Source organism: Panthera pardus, unplaced genomic scaffold, assembly GCF_024362965.1.
Source record: "Panthera pardus isolate Hobbes unplaced genomic scaffold, ASM2436296v1 HiC_scaffold_24, whole genome shotgun sequence".
NCBI lineage: Eukaryota > Metazoa > Chordata > Mammalia > Carnivora > Felidae > Panthera > Panthera pardus.
Genome location: NW_026526810.1, coordinates 14,530,871 through 14,550,533, shown reverse-complemented (window position 1 = coordinate 14,550,533; position 19,663 = coordinate 14,530,871). Strand labels below are relative to the sequence as shown.

The 19,663-nt window shown below is 41.9% G+C and overlaps 1 protein-coding gene across 2 annotated transcripts in view; it reads left to right on the top strand.

The window, feature by feature from the left end:
- Positions 1–19,663, top strand: part of OTUD7A (OTU deubiquitinase 7A) — a 372,559-nt gene that overhangs the window by 279,881 nt on the left and 73,015 nt on the right. For both annotated transcript variants that reach the window (XM_019460021.2, XM_019460020.2), the window contains 2 exons: positions 6,365–6,547; positions 16,106–16,324. In XM_019460021.2, the coding sequence (XP_019315566.1) occupies positions 6,365–6,547; positions 16,106–16,324 (402 nt within the window). The remainder of the gene's footprint in view (positions 1–6,364; positions 6,548–16,105; positions 16,325–19,663) is intronic.

The window sequence follows — 19,663 nt, the reverse complement described above, 5'->3', positions numbered from 1 at the left end:
GGCGTGACAGAGCTTCTCCAACCCACAGCAGACTTATGGTATGAGTAAAATATAAGATTCTGTTGTTAGGGCCTCAGGAGTTTGGAGGCTGTTTATTCCCACATTACAATGCAATCTGCTATTCATGGCATTCTCTTGTTAATAGGAAAGGTCAGTGTGTTTATTTTAGTCTTTCATGGCAATTTCTGTTTTGTACAGTTTCTACTTTTTTATTTAGTATGCATATATTCATGCTTCTTATGTCTTCTGTTTTAATATGTACCTAATATTTGTTCTAACTGGGTATGGTAAGGCACACAGGCATGGAAATCACTCTCATGAAGGAAAGAGTTCTTTAGGAACAGGAGCCATGCCATGCAGGGCCACACAGGAGTATCAGGGTCAGTCAGGAGGCACAGAGAAGGGGGGAAATATGATGAGAGCCTTTATTGTGATTTCTGCAGGAAGGAACAGGTAAGGCTGGATAGGCAGGATAATAAGTTTTAGGGTTAGCTGGTTTGAATTTTAGCAGGCTCCAGGGTGGAGAAGCCACCCCAAGTTGTCTGGTACCTGGCCCTGAGTGATTAGCAAAGGGGAGCATTTGCCCTGAGTGTGAGTCAGGGTTTGGATTGATTGGTTTGCACATGAAAGGCACATTTCCAGGGAGGTAGTTTGCTATCATGAGGAATCAGATAGGCCTGAGAAGGGCAGTCAGTCCCTCATGGCTCAGCAAGACTTCAAAACTACAGAAAAGAAAGCATAATTAATATACATCTCCATTGTGAATTGTTGGGCACCCAGGTGCTAAGTGTGTTAAGCGACCAACTTTGGCTCAGGTCATGATCTCATAATTCGTCAGCTCGAGCCCTGCATGGGGCTCTATGCTGATAGCTCAGAGTCTGGAGCCTGCATCAAATTCTATGTCTCTCTCTGCCCATCCCTCACTCTCTCTCTTTCCCTCTCTCTCTCTCTCTCTCTCTCTCTCTCTCTCTCTCAAAAATAAAATAAAATAAACACATATATGTATATACATATATACATATATATAATATATATGTGTATAGATAGATGATAGATATAAGATCATGTCCCCTATGTTGGTTTTTGTCTGTTTGTTTGTTTTATTTTTCTTATATATATATATATATACATATATATATGTATACATATATATATGTATATATATATATATATATGTATATATATATACGTATATATATATATACATATATATATGTATATATATATATATGTATATATATATATATAATTTATTTTCAAGTTAGATAACATACAGTGTATACAGTGTGATCTTAGGCTTTTTTATTTTTGTTTTATCTTTGCCTGGTAACCCTGATAAACCACGGCCCTTCCCTGTTAGCTGCAACCTTTCTGAATCACTTTGCTCTAGATAGATCTCTTATATACAGCAAATACCTAGACTTTGCTTTGTGAGATAACATGCAAATCCTCTTCTTTAAATAGTTGCATTAAGCCTATTTAAATATATCGCGCTGACAGATATGGTGGTTCTTAGTTCTGTTGTATCATATTTTCTATGTTTGTATATAAATATTTCAAATGTCTTTCAGTATATTTTATTAGCTTTTTACTTAAAAAATATTTTTCTGGGGGCGCCTGTGTGGCTCAGTCGGTTGAGCGTCTGACTTTGGCTCAGGTCATGATTTCACGGTTCGTGGGTTCAAGCCCTGCGTCCGGCTCCATGCTGACAGCTCAGAGCCTGGAGCCTGCTTCAGATTCTGTGTCTTCCTCTCTCTCTCTGCCCCTCCCCTGTTCATACTCTGTCAATCTCTCTCTCAAAAAATAAACAAACATTAAAAAAATATTTTTCTGGTAATTAGATAAGTTGCAGGGTTTTTTAATGTTTATTTTTGAGATGAGAGACAGAGACTGTGAGTGGGGGAGAGGCAGAAACAGAGGGAGACAGAATCTGAAGCACAGAGCCAGATGCGGGCTTGAATCCATGAGTCCTGAGATCATGACCTGAGCTGAAACCAAGAGTTGGACGCTTAACCAACTGAGCCACCCAGGTGTCAGGTGCCCTGATAGTTGCATTTTTTATCTATGGTTTACTTTTTTAAATTATACCTTTATATAATATTCTGTTTCCTTTTTACTTTAGACAGTGTTAGTTCTTATGATCTGCTTCAATAAAATTAGCTTGTATCTTCCTCTTCCCTTCTCTCTTTTTCTGTCTCCTCCCATCCAATTTAATTAGTAGCATATCTTTTATCTGGTTTTTGGCATTCACCTCTGTATTGCTAAATACGTTTACATATTTGTATTTGATCTTTTAACTCCCCTGTATCATAACTGAGGCAACTATATGTTATTTCTACTTTCTGCCTTCTACCATTGTATTGATTTTATCATTTTTGCTTTGGCAGAATATTGACTTTCTCCTCTTGCACTTGTATCTGTACCTTTGTTTTTTCTTAGATGTACAGTTAAATAAATTTACTGCTGCCTAATGTCCTTTGCCAAACCTCCATTCATCTCTTGATTGGCTGGAGCCCATCCTTTAATAGTTCTTTCAAGAAAGATCCATTTGAGTAGTATTTCCTGGATGCATTCTTGTTTAAAATGGTTTGTCTGTAGCCTTTATACATGAAGGGATAGCCTTGATGAATATAAAAGTTTCTTAGCTCACACTCCTTTCTTTAAGTATTTTGTAGATGTGACTCCATTGACTTCAGGCATTGAATGTGGCTGCCAAGAAGTATGTTACAATCCTGATTTTCTTTATTTTTTGTTTAAATATTCAAAGAATTCTCTTTATCTTTAAAACACAATTTTATAAGGATATGTCTTGGTATTTTACTAGGACAACTTCCTTTTATGCAGTGTGCCCTTTCAATATGTAGAATCAAATCTTTGTATGAGAAGTTTGCTTTTTTTTTTTATTTACTTTTTAAATTATTTTTTTTCTTTTCCATTATTTTAGATTTCTTATTTTAAGCTACAATTATTTGTATGTTTTATGTCTTTCACCTACATTCTATATCTGCCATTTCTCTGTTAGCTTTTGTTTCTTTACTTTTTCCACTTCGCTTATTTTCCATTTTTATGGTCCTTACTATGCTATCTGTGGTCTGTTTTTTCTTTGCGCCCTTAGAATTTAACTTCATTTTGGAAATGACTTTGCCTCTTTTTTGCTTTTTCCCCTGAGTTTAGTCATTTCCTGTTTCATATATTCCTATAAGCCCATGCATCTCTGACTTGTAGTTTCCCTTTATTAATGTGATACTTTCATGCTAAATTAAAGCAGCACACTCTGAGAGCCAAAATGCATATGTTAAGTTTAACTTGAGATCTGGCCTCATTTGATGTTACTCTTAAGAATACATCAAATGAGTTAGAAGTTTAAATCACAAACATTTCATCAGTAAACTGTACTAGAGATTTTGGTACTTACCACAAAACCTGTGCTTATTATTAATCCAGTAACCTAATGTATTGTGATATGCACAAAGTAAGGCATAGCCTAAAGGAAAAAATTTAACAGGCAACTTCATTATTCCCTGTAGTCTTTGGATTGAGGTCTTCTTTCATACACTTATACTATTCTGCTGCTTGGAGGAAATATTTCTGGAAAAAGGAACAGAGTAAGCAAATACAGAGAGATATGACAACAAGAACATACTTTGAAGATCTCTTGTTGGCTACAGGAGAAAAATGAGTATTTCTAGCTGTGTGGATTGCAATCTGAAATCAACATTCTGTGCATCAAGATTTAGAGGAGAATAGAAATTGGATAGTCACCTAGCTTCTGTCATACTTAGACATTTGGCCTTGAAGCTTAGGATAGAAATTACAACTAGATTTAAGATTTTTCACATAGGGATGGTCTTGACCTTCAAAAGAGGATATAAATTAAGAGAAGAAAAGAGGAGCACCTGGTGGTTCAGTCAGTTGGGCGTCCGACTTCAGCTCAGGTGATGATCTCACAGTTCGTGATTTTGAGCCCCACTTCAGGCTCTGTGATGATATCTTGGAGCCTGGAGCCTGCTTCAGATTCTGTGTCTCCTTCTCCCTCTGCCTTTCCCCTACTCATGCTCTGTCTCTGTCTCAAAAATAAATAAACATTAAAAAAAAATTTTTAAGAGAAGAAAAGAAAGAAAAAATAGGGGAACCTATGTGTTTTAAGGGCAAAAAAGGGCAAAGCAGCAAGAAAAGGGTACATGAAGTATTCAGAGGCATAGGATAAAAGGGACTGTTAAATGTCCCTGTTCTAGTGAGGCTTTCTGCTGTTCCCCCATGGGCCTGATAGCCTGCTGTGTTTAGATGGACCTAGTGACACCTGAATGAGAATTTCACATGGTGCAGGTAAGTGCATGGGGGTAAGGACCCAGCAGCTGAAAACATTGGCAAATTGGAGACAGAGAGTGAGGGATGCAGAAGAAGAGGACAAGTCCTTTTCTGGAGGGTCATGATGAATGGGCAAGGCAGGGTGGAGGTGTGAAAGTTAGTCCATAACCAGGAGCTGTGATGCCCTAAACAAGACCAGCTTCAAGGAAACTATAGCCCCAAAAGTGTGGGTTTTAATCAAGACAGGCCTGTATCTCCTCCTTCACCTCCTCTCTCCTTGACCTTCTTCCTCCACACAGGCTTGATCCTCCCTTGGGCATGTGGCCCCCTCAGCCGTGCCTTAGAGCAGAGTGCCCACTCAGGTCATCACCCCCGCTTAGGCATGATTTCCCTAAGGGCAAGAGTCTTATCTTTGCCTTCTTGGAACATTAATGCCCATTGGATCATCACTAACACTTATGCTTGAAAATGCCAGGTTTAGATCATGTGGGTTATATTTGTACACTGTGATGTTTAGTCCTATGTGAGTGTGAAAGTGTGTTATGACATTTATGCTTCAATTTAGTTTCCCAAAACCAGCCCTGTCATGGCCACCACCCCAGCCTCACAGCCACGACCACCACCCTCCACTTCTATTACTAATGATAACCAGGCTGCATTACACCAATGCCCCAGCTATTTATTATCACTTACAAAACCACCCACTCCCGCTGTTTTTTCTGTTGGGTGACCCAGATAATTTAGTTTGCTTTTCTTATCCACTAAGATAGTACAAAGATACAACTATTGTGTCTCTGTTACCTAACTATGGAGAAAAAAAAATGTGATTACATTACAAGTGGCCATATAACTTACATATGATGATTGATGGTATCAAGTCTTCACTAGAAGTAGAAGAGGTAAAAAAGATGTCCTGATATTATTTCGTATATTTAAAGCCTCATTATATTGTATATACAACATAATTTAGCATGTAATTGGGTCAATATGGCTTATACCTGCAATTTGAAGTTATCCAGAAGAGGATAAGATTTTATTTTCTCTTTAACATGAAAGCTAGGCTTTTAGTTCTTTGTCTTTAAAAAGATCATGATGCCAGAAGACTCCATGCCTCCATTAGAAGTCCATTGACTCAGGCTCAGGAATTAGAGACCCACAGGGTTCCAGCTCCCAGAACAGCTCCCCCTAGCGTTGCAGAAAGTCCCCTTCAACACCACACCCATCTCCGTGCCCAGGAGCCCTGCTTACAACTCTCCCAGGCCAGCACCCCAGTCGGGACTAGCATCTCACCCAGTTCAGGTTCAGAGCTCGGACGTCTGCCTGCTGCTAAGGCATTTACACAGAGAATTCCTCCAAAGCTTCTCCTTTACACGTATTAAGCTTAAAAAGAAAAGTAAAACTCTAAGCAAAAGCCCAAAGAAAATTTGGGAATTCTTTTTATTGATTTTTTCGTTTTGTTTTGTTTTGCTTCTCTCAGAGAGTAAGCTCTACAACTTGATTTTCAAAGGGGTGGAGGGGGGCATGATAATTAGGAATGTAATGTTCTGAAGTGTGTGTGTGTGTGTGTGTGTGTGTGTGTGTGTGTGTGCGTGAATCTAAAGGCTGAGAGTAGATACAGTCACATATTGCATATGGACATCAGCCGCAGGTGCGAAATTCTGCTTTTAGAGATTATGCATCAAGCCATTTTACCCTTTTGAGAAACAAGAACGCTGGTGGAAAGTTCATTAGTCACAGTGATAATTAAAAATACTTCTCATGGGGCATCTGGGTGGCTCAGTCGGTTAAGCGTCCGACTTTAGCTCAGGTCATGTTCTCACGGCTTGTGAGTTCAAGCCCTGCTTCGGGCTCTGTGCTGACAGCTCCGAGCCTGCAGCCACTTTGGATTCTGTATCTCCTTCTCTCTGTCCCCTGCCCCTTGTACTCTGTCTCTCTCTGTCTCTCAAAAATAAAGAACTGTAAAAAAAAAAAATTTTTTTAAAGAATGCTTCTCGTACAGTTTTTTTCTACAGTGAGATCCTTCATATTGTAATTTATTGTCATTTCTTGTCCACAGGCAAAAACTGGGACCTGACAGCCGCTCTGAGTGACTATGAGCAGCTCCGACAGGTGCACACAGCCAACCTGCCACATGTGTTCAATGAGGGCAGGTGTCCCAAGCAGCCAGAGCGAGAGCTGCCACAGCCCGGGCACAAGGTGGAACGGCCCTGCCTTCAGAGGCAGGACGACATCGCCCAAGGTATCTGGCAAGGAAATGAGCTCAGAAACAGCTTCTCTGGGGTTCCATGGCTTGCAGGGGGTAGTGGGGGGGGGGTGGCATTCAAAGAATGGCAAGGTCATCACCTCTCAGCTGCAGGCAAATCGGGCTCTCGGTTCATCAAGCTGAAATGTGCGTTGCTGCTTCTGGTTCCTGGCTTCCCCCTCTGCCTCAGAAAAGCAGGAGAGGCAGTCCAGTCCCCTAGGAGCCCATGTGATTGAGGACCAGCACTCCTCCTGGAACCTGAGTCTCTCCATGCCAAGCACCTCTAGTCCCTTCAGTTATTCCCTAAGTAGCATAGCCTCCAGATCTGTTCATCATCAGTGTTCAGTGTCCCAAGGGCTCCCTTTTCTGTGTTCTTTTTATTTTTTTATGTATTTTTTAAAGTTTATTTATTATTTATTTTGAGAAAGAGAGAACACGTACACACACACACACACACACACACACACACATATGCGCGCATGGGGGAGGGGCAGAGAGAATCCCAAGCAGGCTCCATGCTGTCACTGCAGAGCCCGACTCAGGGATCAAACTCACAAACTGTGAAATTATGACCTGAGCCAAAATCAGACACTTAACCAACTGAACCACCCAAGGCGCCCCTTTCTGTTCTTTTTCTTAAGGATCAGATGTGTTTACTGTAATGGAAGAAACAGTGCAAAGATATAAAGAAAACTTCAGAGTTTTCTTCTCCACCCATCTCAAATCTCACTGACATAATAACCAATGATGGCATCCTGGTCTGTCCTTTTGCTACACTCATTCAGAATGCATCAGAGTCAAATGCACATAATGCTTCTCAAATCACTTGTTTCACTGAACAGTCAATCATGAGTATAGTCTCAATATATTGTTCTGCACAGTCATTTCTAAACTACTCCTGTATTAATGGTTATCCTGGCTTTTCTTGGGTGTTTTGTTTCCAATACTCCTAGCAATGCCAAAACAAACAACTTTATGCCCATGATCTTACATACTAGTGCTTTTATTTCTATGGGTCAGCATTCCCAAAGTGGATTTGCTGTGCCAACACCATGTGCAAAACTAGGTGTCTCCCTTCACTCTTAGCAGTCCTGGATGTTTTTGTGATGGTTTTACATTGCTTTTCTACTGTGAAGGGTGAAAAACAGGTGTCTCCTGTTTTAACTTTCATCTTGTCATTTGTTGGTTAGCCAGTTGGATTTTCCCTTCTGCAACATCCCTGTTCACATACTTTGCCCATTTTTCTATTTGTTTTCAGTTTTCTTATCAATTTGTAACATTCTTTGTGATGAAGACGACAAACATATATTTTTATATACGTGTATGTCTTTCCCAGTGAATCATTTACTTTATGATTTACAGAGTATTCTGCCAACAAAATGTTTGTATTACTATGCATTCATGGCTGATAGGTGTCCTCTCTTGCTGTAGAAGATCTCCTGGAATACAAAGTTCCTATATTTGTTTGAAAAATTTGTTGTTAGGGGGCGCCTGGATGACTCAGTGGGTTAAACATCTGACTTTGGCCCAGGTCATGATCTCACAGTTGGTGAGTTTGAGCCCCACTTCAGGTGAACTAGTTCCCCACTTGGGGTGAGCCCCGCTTCTGTCTCTCTCTCTCCCTCTCCTTCTCTCTCTCTCTCTCTCTCTCTCTCTCTGACTCTCATGGGATTCTCCCCACACTTGTGCCCTCACTCACTTGTGCCCTTTCTCTCTCTAATAAAAATAAATAAATAAATAGATAAATAAATAAATAATAAAATAAAATTTTGTTCTTAGGTCTTTTGATTGATTTGAATTTTTTGTAAGTAGTAAGGAAGAATCTAGTCTTGCTTTCTTCTGGATCAAGATTGACTTACCCTGGCACATTTATTGAATAAAGCATCCTTTTTCCACTGAACTAAAATGTCAACTTTGCCATATATTAAATTCCCAAATATACTTGGATGTGTTTCTGGACTGTGTCTGTCAGTTCGTGTGGTCACTCATCCTGTTACCTTGACTCTGGTAGTTTTATGTAGTATAACTTCTGTTAAGGCAACTTTTTTACTGCTATTCTTTTCCAAAATTTTTCACTATTTTTGGATATTTATTCTGCCATATAAACCTTAAACTTAGAATTCTGGTTGGATTGGGTTGAATCTTTATTTTAAGAATAATTGGCATATTGTAATATCATTTTCCCATCCAAGAACATTCAATATGCCTCCCCATTTAGTTAGATTCTAAGATTTTAGGCACAGAGAAAAGCAACTTATTTTTACATATTTATGTTTTATGCAGTAATTTACATAAATTCTCTTATTAAAACTAATCATTTTTTATAAGACAATATCTTGAGGTTTCTAAATATATATGATCATAATATCTGAAATAATTTAAATTCTTAACATTCATATGAAATGTAATTACATTAAATGAATTTCATTTCTTATCCTATTGCATTAGCTTAGCCCTCCCAAACTGTTGTGAATGAATGTTGTCTTTGTTTCTGTTAGCCCAGCCTTATTATTCAAGCTACATGGGAACCCATATCTTGGATTATTATTTTATGCTTACTCTGTTGTCTGGAAAAGCCAGAATTGAGTTAGAAATGTTAATGCACATTATCCATTTTTTTTCTCTTAGTTTCATTCTTTCCACTGTATTTTGAGGCCATCTTGTTAGATGTATATGCACTCGTAATTGTTAGGGCATCTTGTTCCAGTGTTCTTTTGTTACCGACATATAAAGTGTCTCTCTGCACCCTAGAATGTTTTTTATCTTTATATCTGTTTTACTTGATATGAAATCTCTATCTTGCCTTTCTGTTGGCTCAGATTTGCCTGGAATATAATTTTGTCTGCTGTTATTTTGAATCATTCCTTATCATTTTATATTACATGTGATTCTTATAAATAATTTGTCATCAGATATTATTTTATTATCTGATCCATGAGTCTCTGTCATTTTTTTTTTTTTAAAGTCTTTTTTTTTTTTTTTTTTCAACTTTTTTTTTTTTATTTATTTTTGGGACAGAGAGAGACAGAGCATGAACGGGGGAGGGGCAGAGAGAGAGGGAGACACAGAATCAGAAACAGGCTCCAGGCTCTGAGCCATCAGCCCAGAGCCTGACGCGGGGCTCGAACTCACTGACCGCGAGATCGTGACCTGGCTGAAGTCGGACGCTTAACCGACTGCGCCACCCAGGCGCCCCGAGTCTCTGTCATTTGAACAGTGAATTTAATCCATTTACTTTATTGTAATTATTGTCATGCGTGTAGTTCTTTATGTTGCATGTGTTATTTGCCAGGCTTTTTTGGTGTGTTTTTCTCCTTTTCTATATCCTCTGGCTAATTAAATTTTTTTACTGATTTGAAAGTTATACTTTCTACCTCTACTTAGGTAATAGTTACCCCTAACCTATGCAAACCTATTTTTATGTTTTCTTCCTATCATTTTAAAAAAATGTATTAACAACTAAATATTACCCTGAAGAAAACAGGGTACATACCTTAGTATGAGTGTGTTTTGTCTTCTCCCTTCCTACCTCCACTTGTCCTCAATCACATTTAGGTTCATTTTGTTATCTACTTAGACAACCATTAACTTTATTTATTCACATTTATCTTTTGCAGGAAGAGTACTTTCTCAAAGACTACTTTCATAAAGAGTTTTTACGTAATTAGTCCTTAAGCATTGGGTTCCTAAAGGTGTTTACATGATATTCTTAAATTTTTGTTTAGTGGAACAAGAATTCTAGATCCAAATTATGTTCCTTGAGTGCTTTAAAACCATCCCTCCATTGTTTTCTTAAATCGCATTTTCACCTTTTCTAAGAGATTTCCTTGACCCAGTCTTCCAACTTCCTAATTCATTCTTTATTTGAATCCATTCTGCTAATCATCATTCACACTTTTCATTCCAAATTAGCCCTTTGCCATTATTATTTTGCATCCTAATATTCTGTTTATCTCTTTGAACACATTTACTAGGCTTAGTTTAAAATCTTGCCCTCCAGTCTATTTACTTTGCTTCGTCTGGCACAGGTACGTTGTAGACTTTCCGTAACACTCCTCAGGTGTGTCCTGAATTTTCCATGTGACTGCAGAGCACCTGTGGTTATCAGCCATTTCTGCTCATACTGTATATCAGGGAAAGGGACAAAGACATGGGCTCTGGCTTGTGCTCCTCTGGATGAGAGTGTAGGGGAAATTCACTTAAGTTGGAGATCTTTCAATGCTTTAATAGGGGCTGAAAATGTTCCCTGCTTGCTCCCTCCTCTGCAGTTAGCTCCACTCCATAGGGAACCTCCAGCACCTCTGTTCTAGCAATTGCTCATTTCCAGAAGCTGCAACCATGTGTTGTAACCATCAAGCTCACAGCATGTGTTGGAGAGGGGAGGGAAGGCTTAGGGCCTGGCCAGCCCACCTGTTATTGTTATTGGTGCCTCACCCCCAGCTGTGGTTCAGCATTGCCCTGATGTTCTTCCAGCTGCCATTGGCCAACACTGTTGTTTGCCCACCCGGTGGAGGTGATGGTATGAGCAGTAACCTGCCCAGGACTGTGCCAGGGTGAGGAAAGGCATGGCCAGAATCCTGCCCCCCACCTGGAGCCTCTATCCATGAACCCTAGCCCACTCCCCTCTTCTGCTCCTGTAGACCTCCAAGGCAAGTTAGGAAAGGACACTAAGGCTCTGTCACTTCTTGTCTATCTGGTTATATTGTTGTTAAGTTCTCCTCCATTGCTGCCATTAGGTGTGACTCTGGAGACACTACCACTTCTAATCATTCCCTGTAGTCTTCCCCCTCAGGGCCTTCTATGACTGTTCTTTCAGCACCGCACAGTTGAGGCTGCTGGGCTCTCTCACACAGTGACAATCCAGACAGATGACAACATGGCTGCTCCTACTCTTTTTGACTGGCAGCAAACCAACCATTCTATTATTTTATCCTCCCACTGAGGTGGCTAGAAGGACTCTTCTCTCTGCTTCCAGAGAGCTTGGTGGATCCAGAGCCTAATACATACCTGATACCTGCTGCTATGTAATTTTTATCACATATTACTTAAGGAATTAAAAAACATGTTTGTCATATAATTCTATTGAGTTTTGTGAACAATCCTATCTACTTTTTAAAAATTAGAGGGGGCCTGGGTGGCTCAGTCAGTTAGACGTCTGACTTTGGCTCAGGTCATGATCTTGTGGTCTGTGAGTTCAAGCCCCACATTGGGCTCTGTGCTGACAGCTCAGAGCCTGGAGCCTGCTTCAGGTTCTCTGTCTCCCTCTTTCTCTGCCCTTTCTTCGCTTGAATTCTGTCTCTCTCTCAAAAAAAAAAAAAAACTAAGCATTAAAAAATTTTTTAATAAAAATTAAAAATTATAGTTTCTGAATTAGATATATGTATCCTTTAATTGAGTTCTTGAAATCATAGTGCACTAACATGGAAAATGAATATCTCCATGTTATAAATTAGGGGTTGGCAAACAATGGCCCATGAGCCAACTCTGGCTACTATTTTTTAAATAAGTTTTTGTTGGAACATCCTCATGTCCATTCATTTATGCATTGGCTATGGCTGCTTTAGTGCTAGAGAGTTCAGTTGTGACCAAGACTGCATGACTTATGGAGCACCTGGGTGGCTCAGTCAGTTGAGTATATGATCAGCTCAGGTCATGATCTCATTGTTTGTGATTTCAAGCCCCACATCAGGCTCACTGGAGTCAGACTGTCAATGTGGAGCCAGCTTCGGATCTTCTGTACCCCTCTCTCTGCCCCTCCCCCACTTTGCTCTCCCCAAAATAAATACTAAAAAAAGACTGCATGACTTACAAAACCTAAAGCACTTATATCTGTCCCTTTCATAAAAGGTTTGTGCACCTGTTTTAAAAATACCTAGGATTTGTTTTAACCAGGTATGATAAAATATGCAAACATAGAAAAGAATTTCAGGAGGGAAATTTTTATACTCACAGTTCCCTAAAAGCAGGAAGCATGGCACACCATGGCCACATGAGGAAGCACCAAGTTTGGTCAGGAAGCAAAGGAGACAAAGAGAAAAAACATGGGCATGAGCCTTTACTGTGATTTCCTTGGAAAAGGCAAGGCAAGGTAAACAGATACAGGATTGGCAAGATTGAATAATTTTAGCAGGCTCTCTGGGGTTTTGAAGCTATCCCTGATTGTCTTGTACCTTGCCCTGGGATGCAGAGGAATAGTGCTTGCTGGAGTAGAAGAACCAGATAGAAGAGGTGGTTCAGAGTATGGCCTCTGGATTGGTCAGTTTCTAGGAAAGGCATGCTCCTTCCCTCTGAGTTATTTGCTCTCAGAATTGGCTAGTCCTGGTAGGGAAAGCCTCTCCCTGGTCAGGGATGCCCACATGCCAGAGCATCAGGAATACAGAAAATAAGGAAATGTAGTTAAAACACCCACCCTGGCCTAAATCACAGTTGTCTTTGTCAATAGTTGTAAAATTCTGTGCATTCTCTATGATTTTTTAATCTCTATATTTCTCTGGGGCATAACTTTGAACATGGTAATTCCTGTAACACAATTCATTTATACTCCCCTAAAAGAAAGATCACTGAGTTCATGTTTAAAGAATCAATGTGTATGTGCATGTGTATGTTTGTGTGTGATTATGTGCATTCATGGAGATGGTGATGGGGAAATGTTAGAATTAGGAGCATATTTGTCATTATATGAGCTTTAACATAATTTAATTTTAGTTCAAACAGGATTTTTCTTTTTTTAAATTTTTTAATGTTTATTTTTGAGAGGGGGGTGAGGGACAGAAAGAGAGGGAGACACAGAATCCAAAGCAGGCTCCAGGCTCTGAACTGCCAGCACAGAGTCCAACGCGGGGCTCAAACCCACAAGCCATAAGATCATGACCTGAGCCGAAGTCAGATGCCTAACCGAGTGAACCAACCAGGCACACACCCCTTTGGGGGCTTTTCTTTCAGACCTTTTCTTTCAGGCTTTTTCTTTCAGACTCCAAATATTGATTTATTTTTTAAATTTTTTTAATGTTTATTTATTTCTGAGACAGAGAGAGACAGAGCATGAGTGAGGGAGGGGCAGAGAGAGAGGGAGACACAGAATCTGAAGCAGGCTCCAGGCTCTGAGCTGTCAGCACAGAGCCCAACACGGTGCTCGAACTCACAGACCGTGAGATCATGACCTGAGCCGAAGTCGGTCGCTCAACCAACTGAGCCACCCAGGCACCCCAAGACTCCAAATATTTAATATTTGGAACTGCTAAATAGCATCATACTATACTACAAATGGCAATGTTTCTAAGATCCTAATAGCATGTCATTAACTAGCAAATAGGTACCGAGTGATAAACCATGAAGGAGTATGGATAACCCTGCCCGGCAGATTCCCACTGTTGAGAGCAGCATTGTGAGTCTGCCCAGTGGATCGTGAGGCCACGCAGCACCTCAGGTATTAAAGAACAACTGATTCCTATCTCCATCAGATCCTAGTAGGTGGGGCAGTTCCTTCTTTCCCAGATATAGACATGGTAGATTGTAACAAGAGACAAGACATCAGCCTGGCTTGCAAGACCTGGAAACATGGCAGAAATATTTGGAGTCTACTCTGTTCTTGCTCTTCAGAATGTGGACAGTGCAGGAAGCACTGGGGCCATCCCCCATGGTAGATAGGCCAGGCCCTATGTGCTCCATTTCTCTTCTTTCCCATGGCTGCTATGGTTTAACTTCTCTTTGCCTTTCCTCAAAATAACTAGTCATCATGGTCTCAGAATCCAATTGAAGGTGTATCAAAATTACCCATTTTAAAATACTCTGTGGGGCTCGCTATGCATTTTAATGCACAGATACTTGAGGCTTCTGAGAATTGACTTTAAATTTAAAACCAACCTACCCCAGGATCAAAAGCCTCTTGTTTTCAGTTTGCTGTAGCAAAATTATTTTAATGACATTTTTGTCCACTGCTCTTGCCCATGGGAAAGTAAGAAGCTCCCATTCGGGATGAAGACACAGGTGTGGGTCTTCTCTGAGCACAGGCAGGAGGAGACATGCTTCAGAGCAGCATCAGCATGAGCACAGAGCCTGATCAGTGAGCAGGCTAATCTGAAATGAAGTGGGAGTCCTCATGACCTGAGTGGATATACTTTATGAATTTGCCACAGGGTTTAGACAATACTCACCCAAACAGCAGTTTGAATTTTGTTTTCCTGAGATGATTGAAAGAGGATTTCTGTCTTGCTAAAATAACTCTGTTATTACAGATATTGATTGTAAACAAGAAAACTTCTCCCTAACACCCTGTATTTAATAATCTTTGTATCATGGTAAATGTTAGCTATTAAGGACAGGGCTTAAAAAAACGAGGATGGGGGGAGCCTGGGTGGCTCAGTTGGTTAAGCATCTGGCTCTTGATTTCAGCTCAGGTCATGATCTTATGGTCATGAGATCAAACCCTGTGTCAGGCTCAGTGCTGAGCATGGAGCCTGCTTGGAATTCTCTTTCTCCCTCTCTCTCTCTGTCCCTCCCCACATGCTCTCGATCTCTTTCTCTCTAAAAATAAATAAACATTAAAAAACAACAACAAGAGGGGCATCTGGATGGCTCAATTAGGTGAGGGTCCGACTTCAGCTCAGGTTATGATCTAATGGCTCATGAGTTCAAGCCCCATGTCAGGCTCTATGCTGACAGCTCAGAGCCTGGAGCCTGCTTCAAATTCTGTGTCTCCCTCTCTCTCTCCACCTCCCCCCACTCATGCTCTCTCTCTCTCTCTCTCTCTCTCTCAAAAATAAACATTAAAAAATTTTAATTAAAAAAAAGCAAGAGTGAAGGAAAACAAAGACATCCACATTTTTGCTGTGGCATTGAGATCACATGATTAACTTCTTAACAGAGTAACATCATGTCCATCAGAGGAATTCTACACGGTGCTTTTCACCCTTTTGTTGGAAAGCCTAGGCAGAATAAGACTAAAGTAGCCCAGTACTTTTTGAGTGCTGTGATGAAGGAAAACCAGACAGAAGAGAAGTAGATGTGATGGCTTCATATCTGTATGTGGAGCATTGTCATGCGAGATGCATTTATCAGAGTAACTTTAGTAAAGTAACCTCTCTTACCATCCAAGCCTTGATGGGGAAAGCCTGAACCAATTGCTTCTTGCTTGAAGTATGTAAATGGATGAAACGAAGAGCAGTCTGGCTCGTGTCCCTCAGAGCTAGCAGGGGACAGCTCTGCTGACTGGAGTTAGATGTAACTTAAGACCCAAAAAGAAGCCTGGTGATCTTTAATGATGCTGATGCATACTTGTGTGGTAGACTCCCAGCTTGCCTCTTTCTGAATGGTCTTATGACTCAGAGTGAGTAAGTGCCATATGCCAGGTGGTGGTAATGTTAGCCCCAGCAGCAGGGAGGCCTGCGGGAAAAGAGTGACAGGTGTGTGGGTGAATGTGTGTGTGAGCGCCTGTGGGTATGTGTGTGTAAGTGTGTGAGCAGATTTGTGCATGCACGTGCGTGAACATGCATGCTCACTGAGCCACACAGCCACCCCACTCATTTCCTGTGGTTGTCTTTCCCACTCCCCCTGCAGAAAAGCGACTTTCTCGGGGAATTTCCCACGCCAGCTCGGCTATCGTCTCCCTGGCCAGGTCCCACGTGGCCAGTGAGTGCAACAATGAGCAGTTCCCCCTGGAGATGCCCATCTATACATTCCAGTTGCCGGATCTGAGCGTGTACAGTGAAGACTTCAGGAGTTTCATCGAACGGGACTTGATCGAGCAGGCGACCATGGTGGCTTTGGAGCAGGCAGGTGAGCTGCTGGCCCCAGCAGGCCCATGTTCCTTGGGCTCAGGGAGCAAGTGAGGCTGGCCTAACTTAGATCAGTGAGGAAGGGACGCGTGTTGTCTGAGTCCGGTGTTTCCAACTCAGACTCTGGAAGCTTGCAGCAAACCCCCTGCTCTGCAGATAAGGTCTGTTCCAACCCAGCCCTGACTGGCAGGGGCCATTGGCTGTTTGGTGCTGAGATCCCTTGAATTTTCCCTTTGTTCCCAGATCCAACCTGTCTAGGCCAGCCCCCTCTAAAGACACTCTCTATGGCTTTGCCTGACTTTTCTCCTTTTTCCATACAACCCTCCTGTGGGTGTTGAACTTAAGGTAAGAAAGACCATGGACTTTGGGGAAAATAGGAGACCCTGTCACTTCCTATGTACATGAGCAAGTTATATAACCTCCCTGAGCCTCAGTTTTCCTGTCTGCAAAGACGAGAAGACAGGTAGCTGCCTGGTGGAGTTAAGTATTAAATGGCACGAACAGAGTGTGTCTGTCATCTCCTGCCCTCCCAGCCTTGCTGGCCTCCAGGGTTGAGGAAACACAAAACCTGACTTCGGTCTTCTCCTTTTTCTTTGCATTTCTTCTGACATCCCAATGAAGAAGAGATTTGGGGAGCAAGCCAAACTTGTCTCCTTTGGAGTTCCTAAAGATAACATAATTCGTTCAAAACAAGTGTCTAAAGCAGATGCAGGTTCTTCCTGAGACAGAGCAAATATCCTATCTTACTCATAACCGTTTTCATTATAAATCTTTGCAAAATCACATGTTCAGGGGCTTCTCAGATATACACGCAGAAGACTCTGTGCCCCTGCCCTTCTCAGGCCCAACATACATCTCCCATGGGCACTGCTTCCCCACCAGCATGAGTTGACAGTGCACTTGGAGTGTACCCTCAGCTGGTTGGACTGGGGAGCAAGGACTTCTGACTCTGATTCCATTGTCAGCCAGCTATTCCCGGCTGCTGCAGAGTGGAGCCTCCACTTCCAAAGGCCTGGCACATGAAGGTGCTCCTGTGCGGCACATGCTAGGGAAGCAAGATGGGGAGCCTTTGGCTGAGAGTAGTGGATAGAGGGTGTGTTCAAGCCCTCAGCCAGTAAGTGCTTCTCTGTCAGAGAATCACACTTGGCATGTCACCAAGACAAAACTGAAAATGCCCAGGCCTTTGGAGTGTTGCAGAAGACTGAAGAGAAGGATCTATAGTTGGTATGATCTTGACATCGGCAGACGGACCAGTCATCAGCATCCCCTACCCATCCTGGTAGCATCGGTAGGGAATGCTGATGAAAGAATGAGCAAGGTGTTAAGAACACCAGCAAAGGATAATGTCATGCTTGGAAATGGCACTACAGGGGCACTGCCACTCTTGGGCCTGGCAAAGAGGCAAATGATGAAAGGAGCTGATGGAGAAAGCTACTTACAAGAAGGTGTGGCTTCGAGGAGAGAAGATGATGGAAAAATAAATACTCTGACCACCTTCTTTGGCACAGGCTTTGACCAGTGCCTCTCATCAGCAAAAGGGCAGAGAGCAGAGAGCCCATTACAGGGCTCCAGGCAGGTTGCCCTGAGGGTGCAGAGTAGGGGGAGCATAAAGCTGCAGGGCAAATGGGAAACACCCAGAAAGTTGACAGTTGGGTGTTTTCTATCAGGTCCAAGCTTCAGTGTATACTTGGCTTCATCCCATTTCATGTAGAGCAATCCAGGAAATGTCCTCATCCACTTGGTCCAAGAAGAACATAGACAAAGGAAGGGGTAGTGGTTAGTGGGGACTTCTTTGTGTTGGGCAGCCTGATGGTCAGCCTCAGCCCCAGGACTCAGGGGTCCTCACCCATGGCAGGCTTGGTTTTAGAACAGGGTCTACACTTGCAGTAACAGTGTTGGATCTGATGTTGTAACCACCAATGACTTGTTTCCTCAGCTGCTGCAAAGCTGTCAAAAGCAACCCACAGACTGATGCCCACAGCCCTGCTCTGTCTTACCTCAGGGTCATTGACTGATCCACAACCATAAAACAATTCGCCTGGGTTAGCAATAATCCTAAACCACTCACTATGGAGGCTGGCTATTTTAAAGCTGTTTCTGTGTGAATAATTCAGAAAAGATATTTTGAACAAAGGATTCACTATTCATACAGAAGGGGAAGTTGGTGTAGGTTTAGAAAGAAAAGCGTTTCATGAGCTAATTTCTCTTGAATGCTGACATTAGGTCCTGTCAATGGCTAGTAGCACCATTAATGGCAGCCGCTTTCTTTGAAGGTAGAGTCCTGGTAAAGGACACAGAGTCCCACTCTGGCACCACGATAGCACCTTTCTTTGACCCTGCCATGCTTAACAAAATCTTTTACTTCTATGGAATGTCTTTTCTGTTATTTTTTCCATACACTGCATGTTAATTTTTATCACCTACATCTTACTTCCCGGATTAGTATTTTTAAAGGGTACTATTTTACTCCAACCATGCAGTCTTAGAAAGCACCTATTAAGAACCCAAACTTACTGACTGAAGATCCTGAATTCACCAACATTGTTTCTGCCATCAAAAGTAGCAAGAGTGGGCAGCAGGGATCCCCACTCAGTGCTGGGGAGGCACCCCATCCATGCTGCAGGAAGCCTTGGGGAGACTGGCCGGCCACCCCACACTTCAGGAGTGTGCTTCTAGAGCAGTGAGAGCCTGAATGCCAGGGCTCTGCCTGGTACATGGAAATGAGAAACCGGAAAATAATGTAGACATAAAGAATAAATGTGTTCATTTCCTCAGCATAGAACTGACCCCAGCCCAGGGCACCTGGGTGGCACAGTCAGTTGAGTGTCTGACTTCAGCTCAGGTCTGATTTCACGGTTCATGAGTTCAAGCTCCACATCGGGCTCCGTGCTGACAGCTCAGAGCCTGGAGCCTGCTTTGGATTCTGTATCTCCCCCTCTTTCTGCCCCTCCCCTGCTCATGCACTGTCTCTCTCTCTCTCTCAAAATAAATAAACATTAAAAATTTTTGTTAAAAAAAGGGGGTACCTGAGTGGCTCAGTCAGTTAAGTGTCTGACTTTGGCTCAGGCCATAATCTCACAGTTCATGGGTTCAAGCTCTGCATTGGGCTCTAAGCTGACAGCTCAGAGCCTGGAGCCTGCTTCAGATTCTGTTGTCTCCCTCGCTCTCTGCCCCTCCCCTACTCATGCTTTGTCTCTCTCTGTCTCTCAAAAATGAGTAAACGTTAATTTTTTTTTTTTTAAAGAACTGACCCCACCCCACTATCCATATAAATTCTCTGGACTTTTTTCCTCAGCTCTCGAGCAGGACTGTAGACTAGATCATCCCTCAGGCCCTTTCT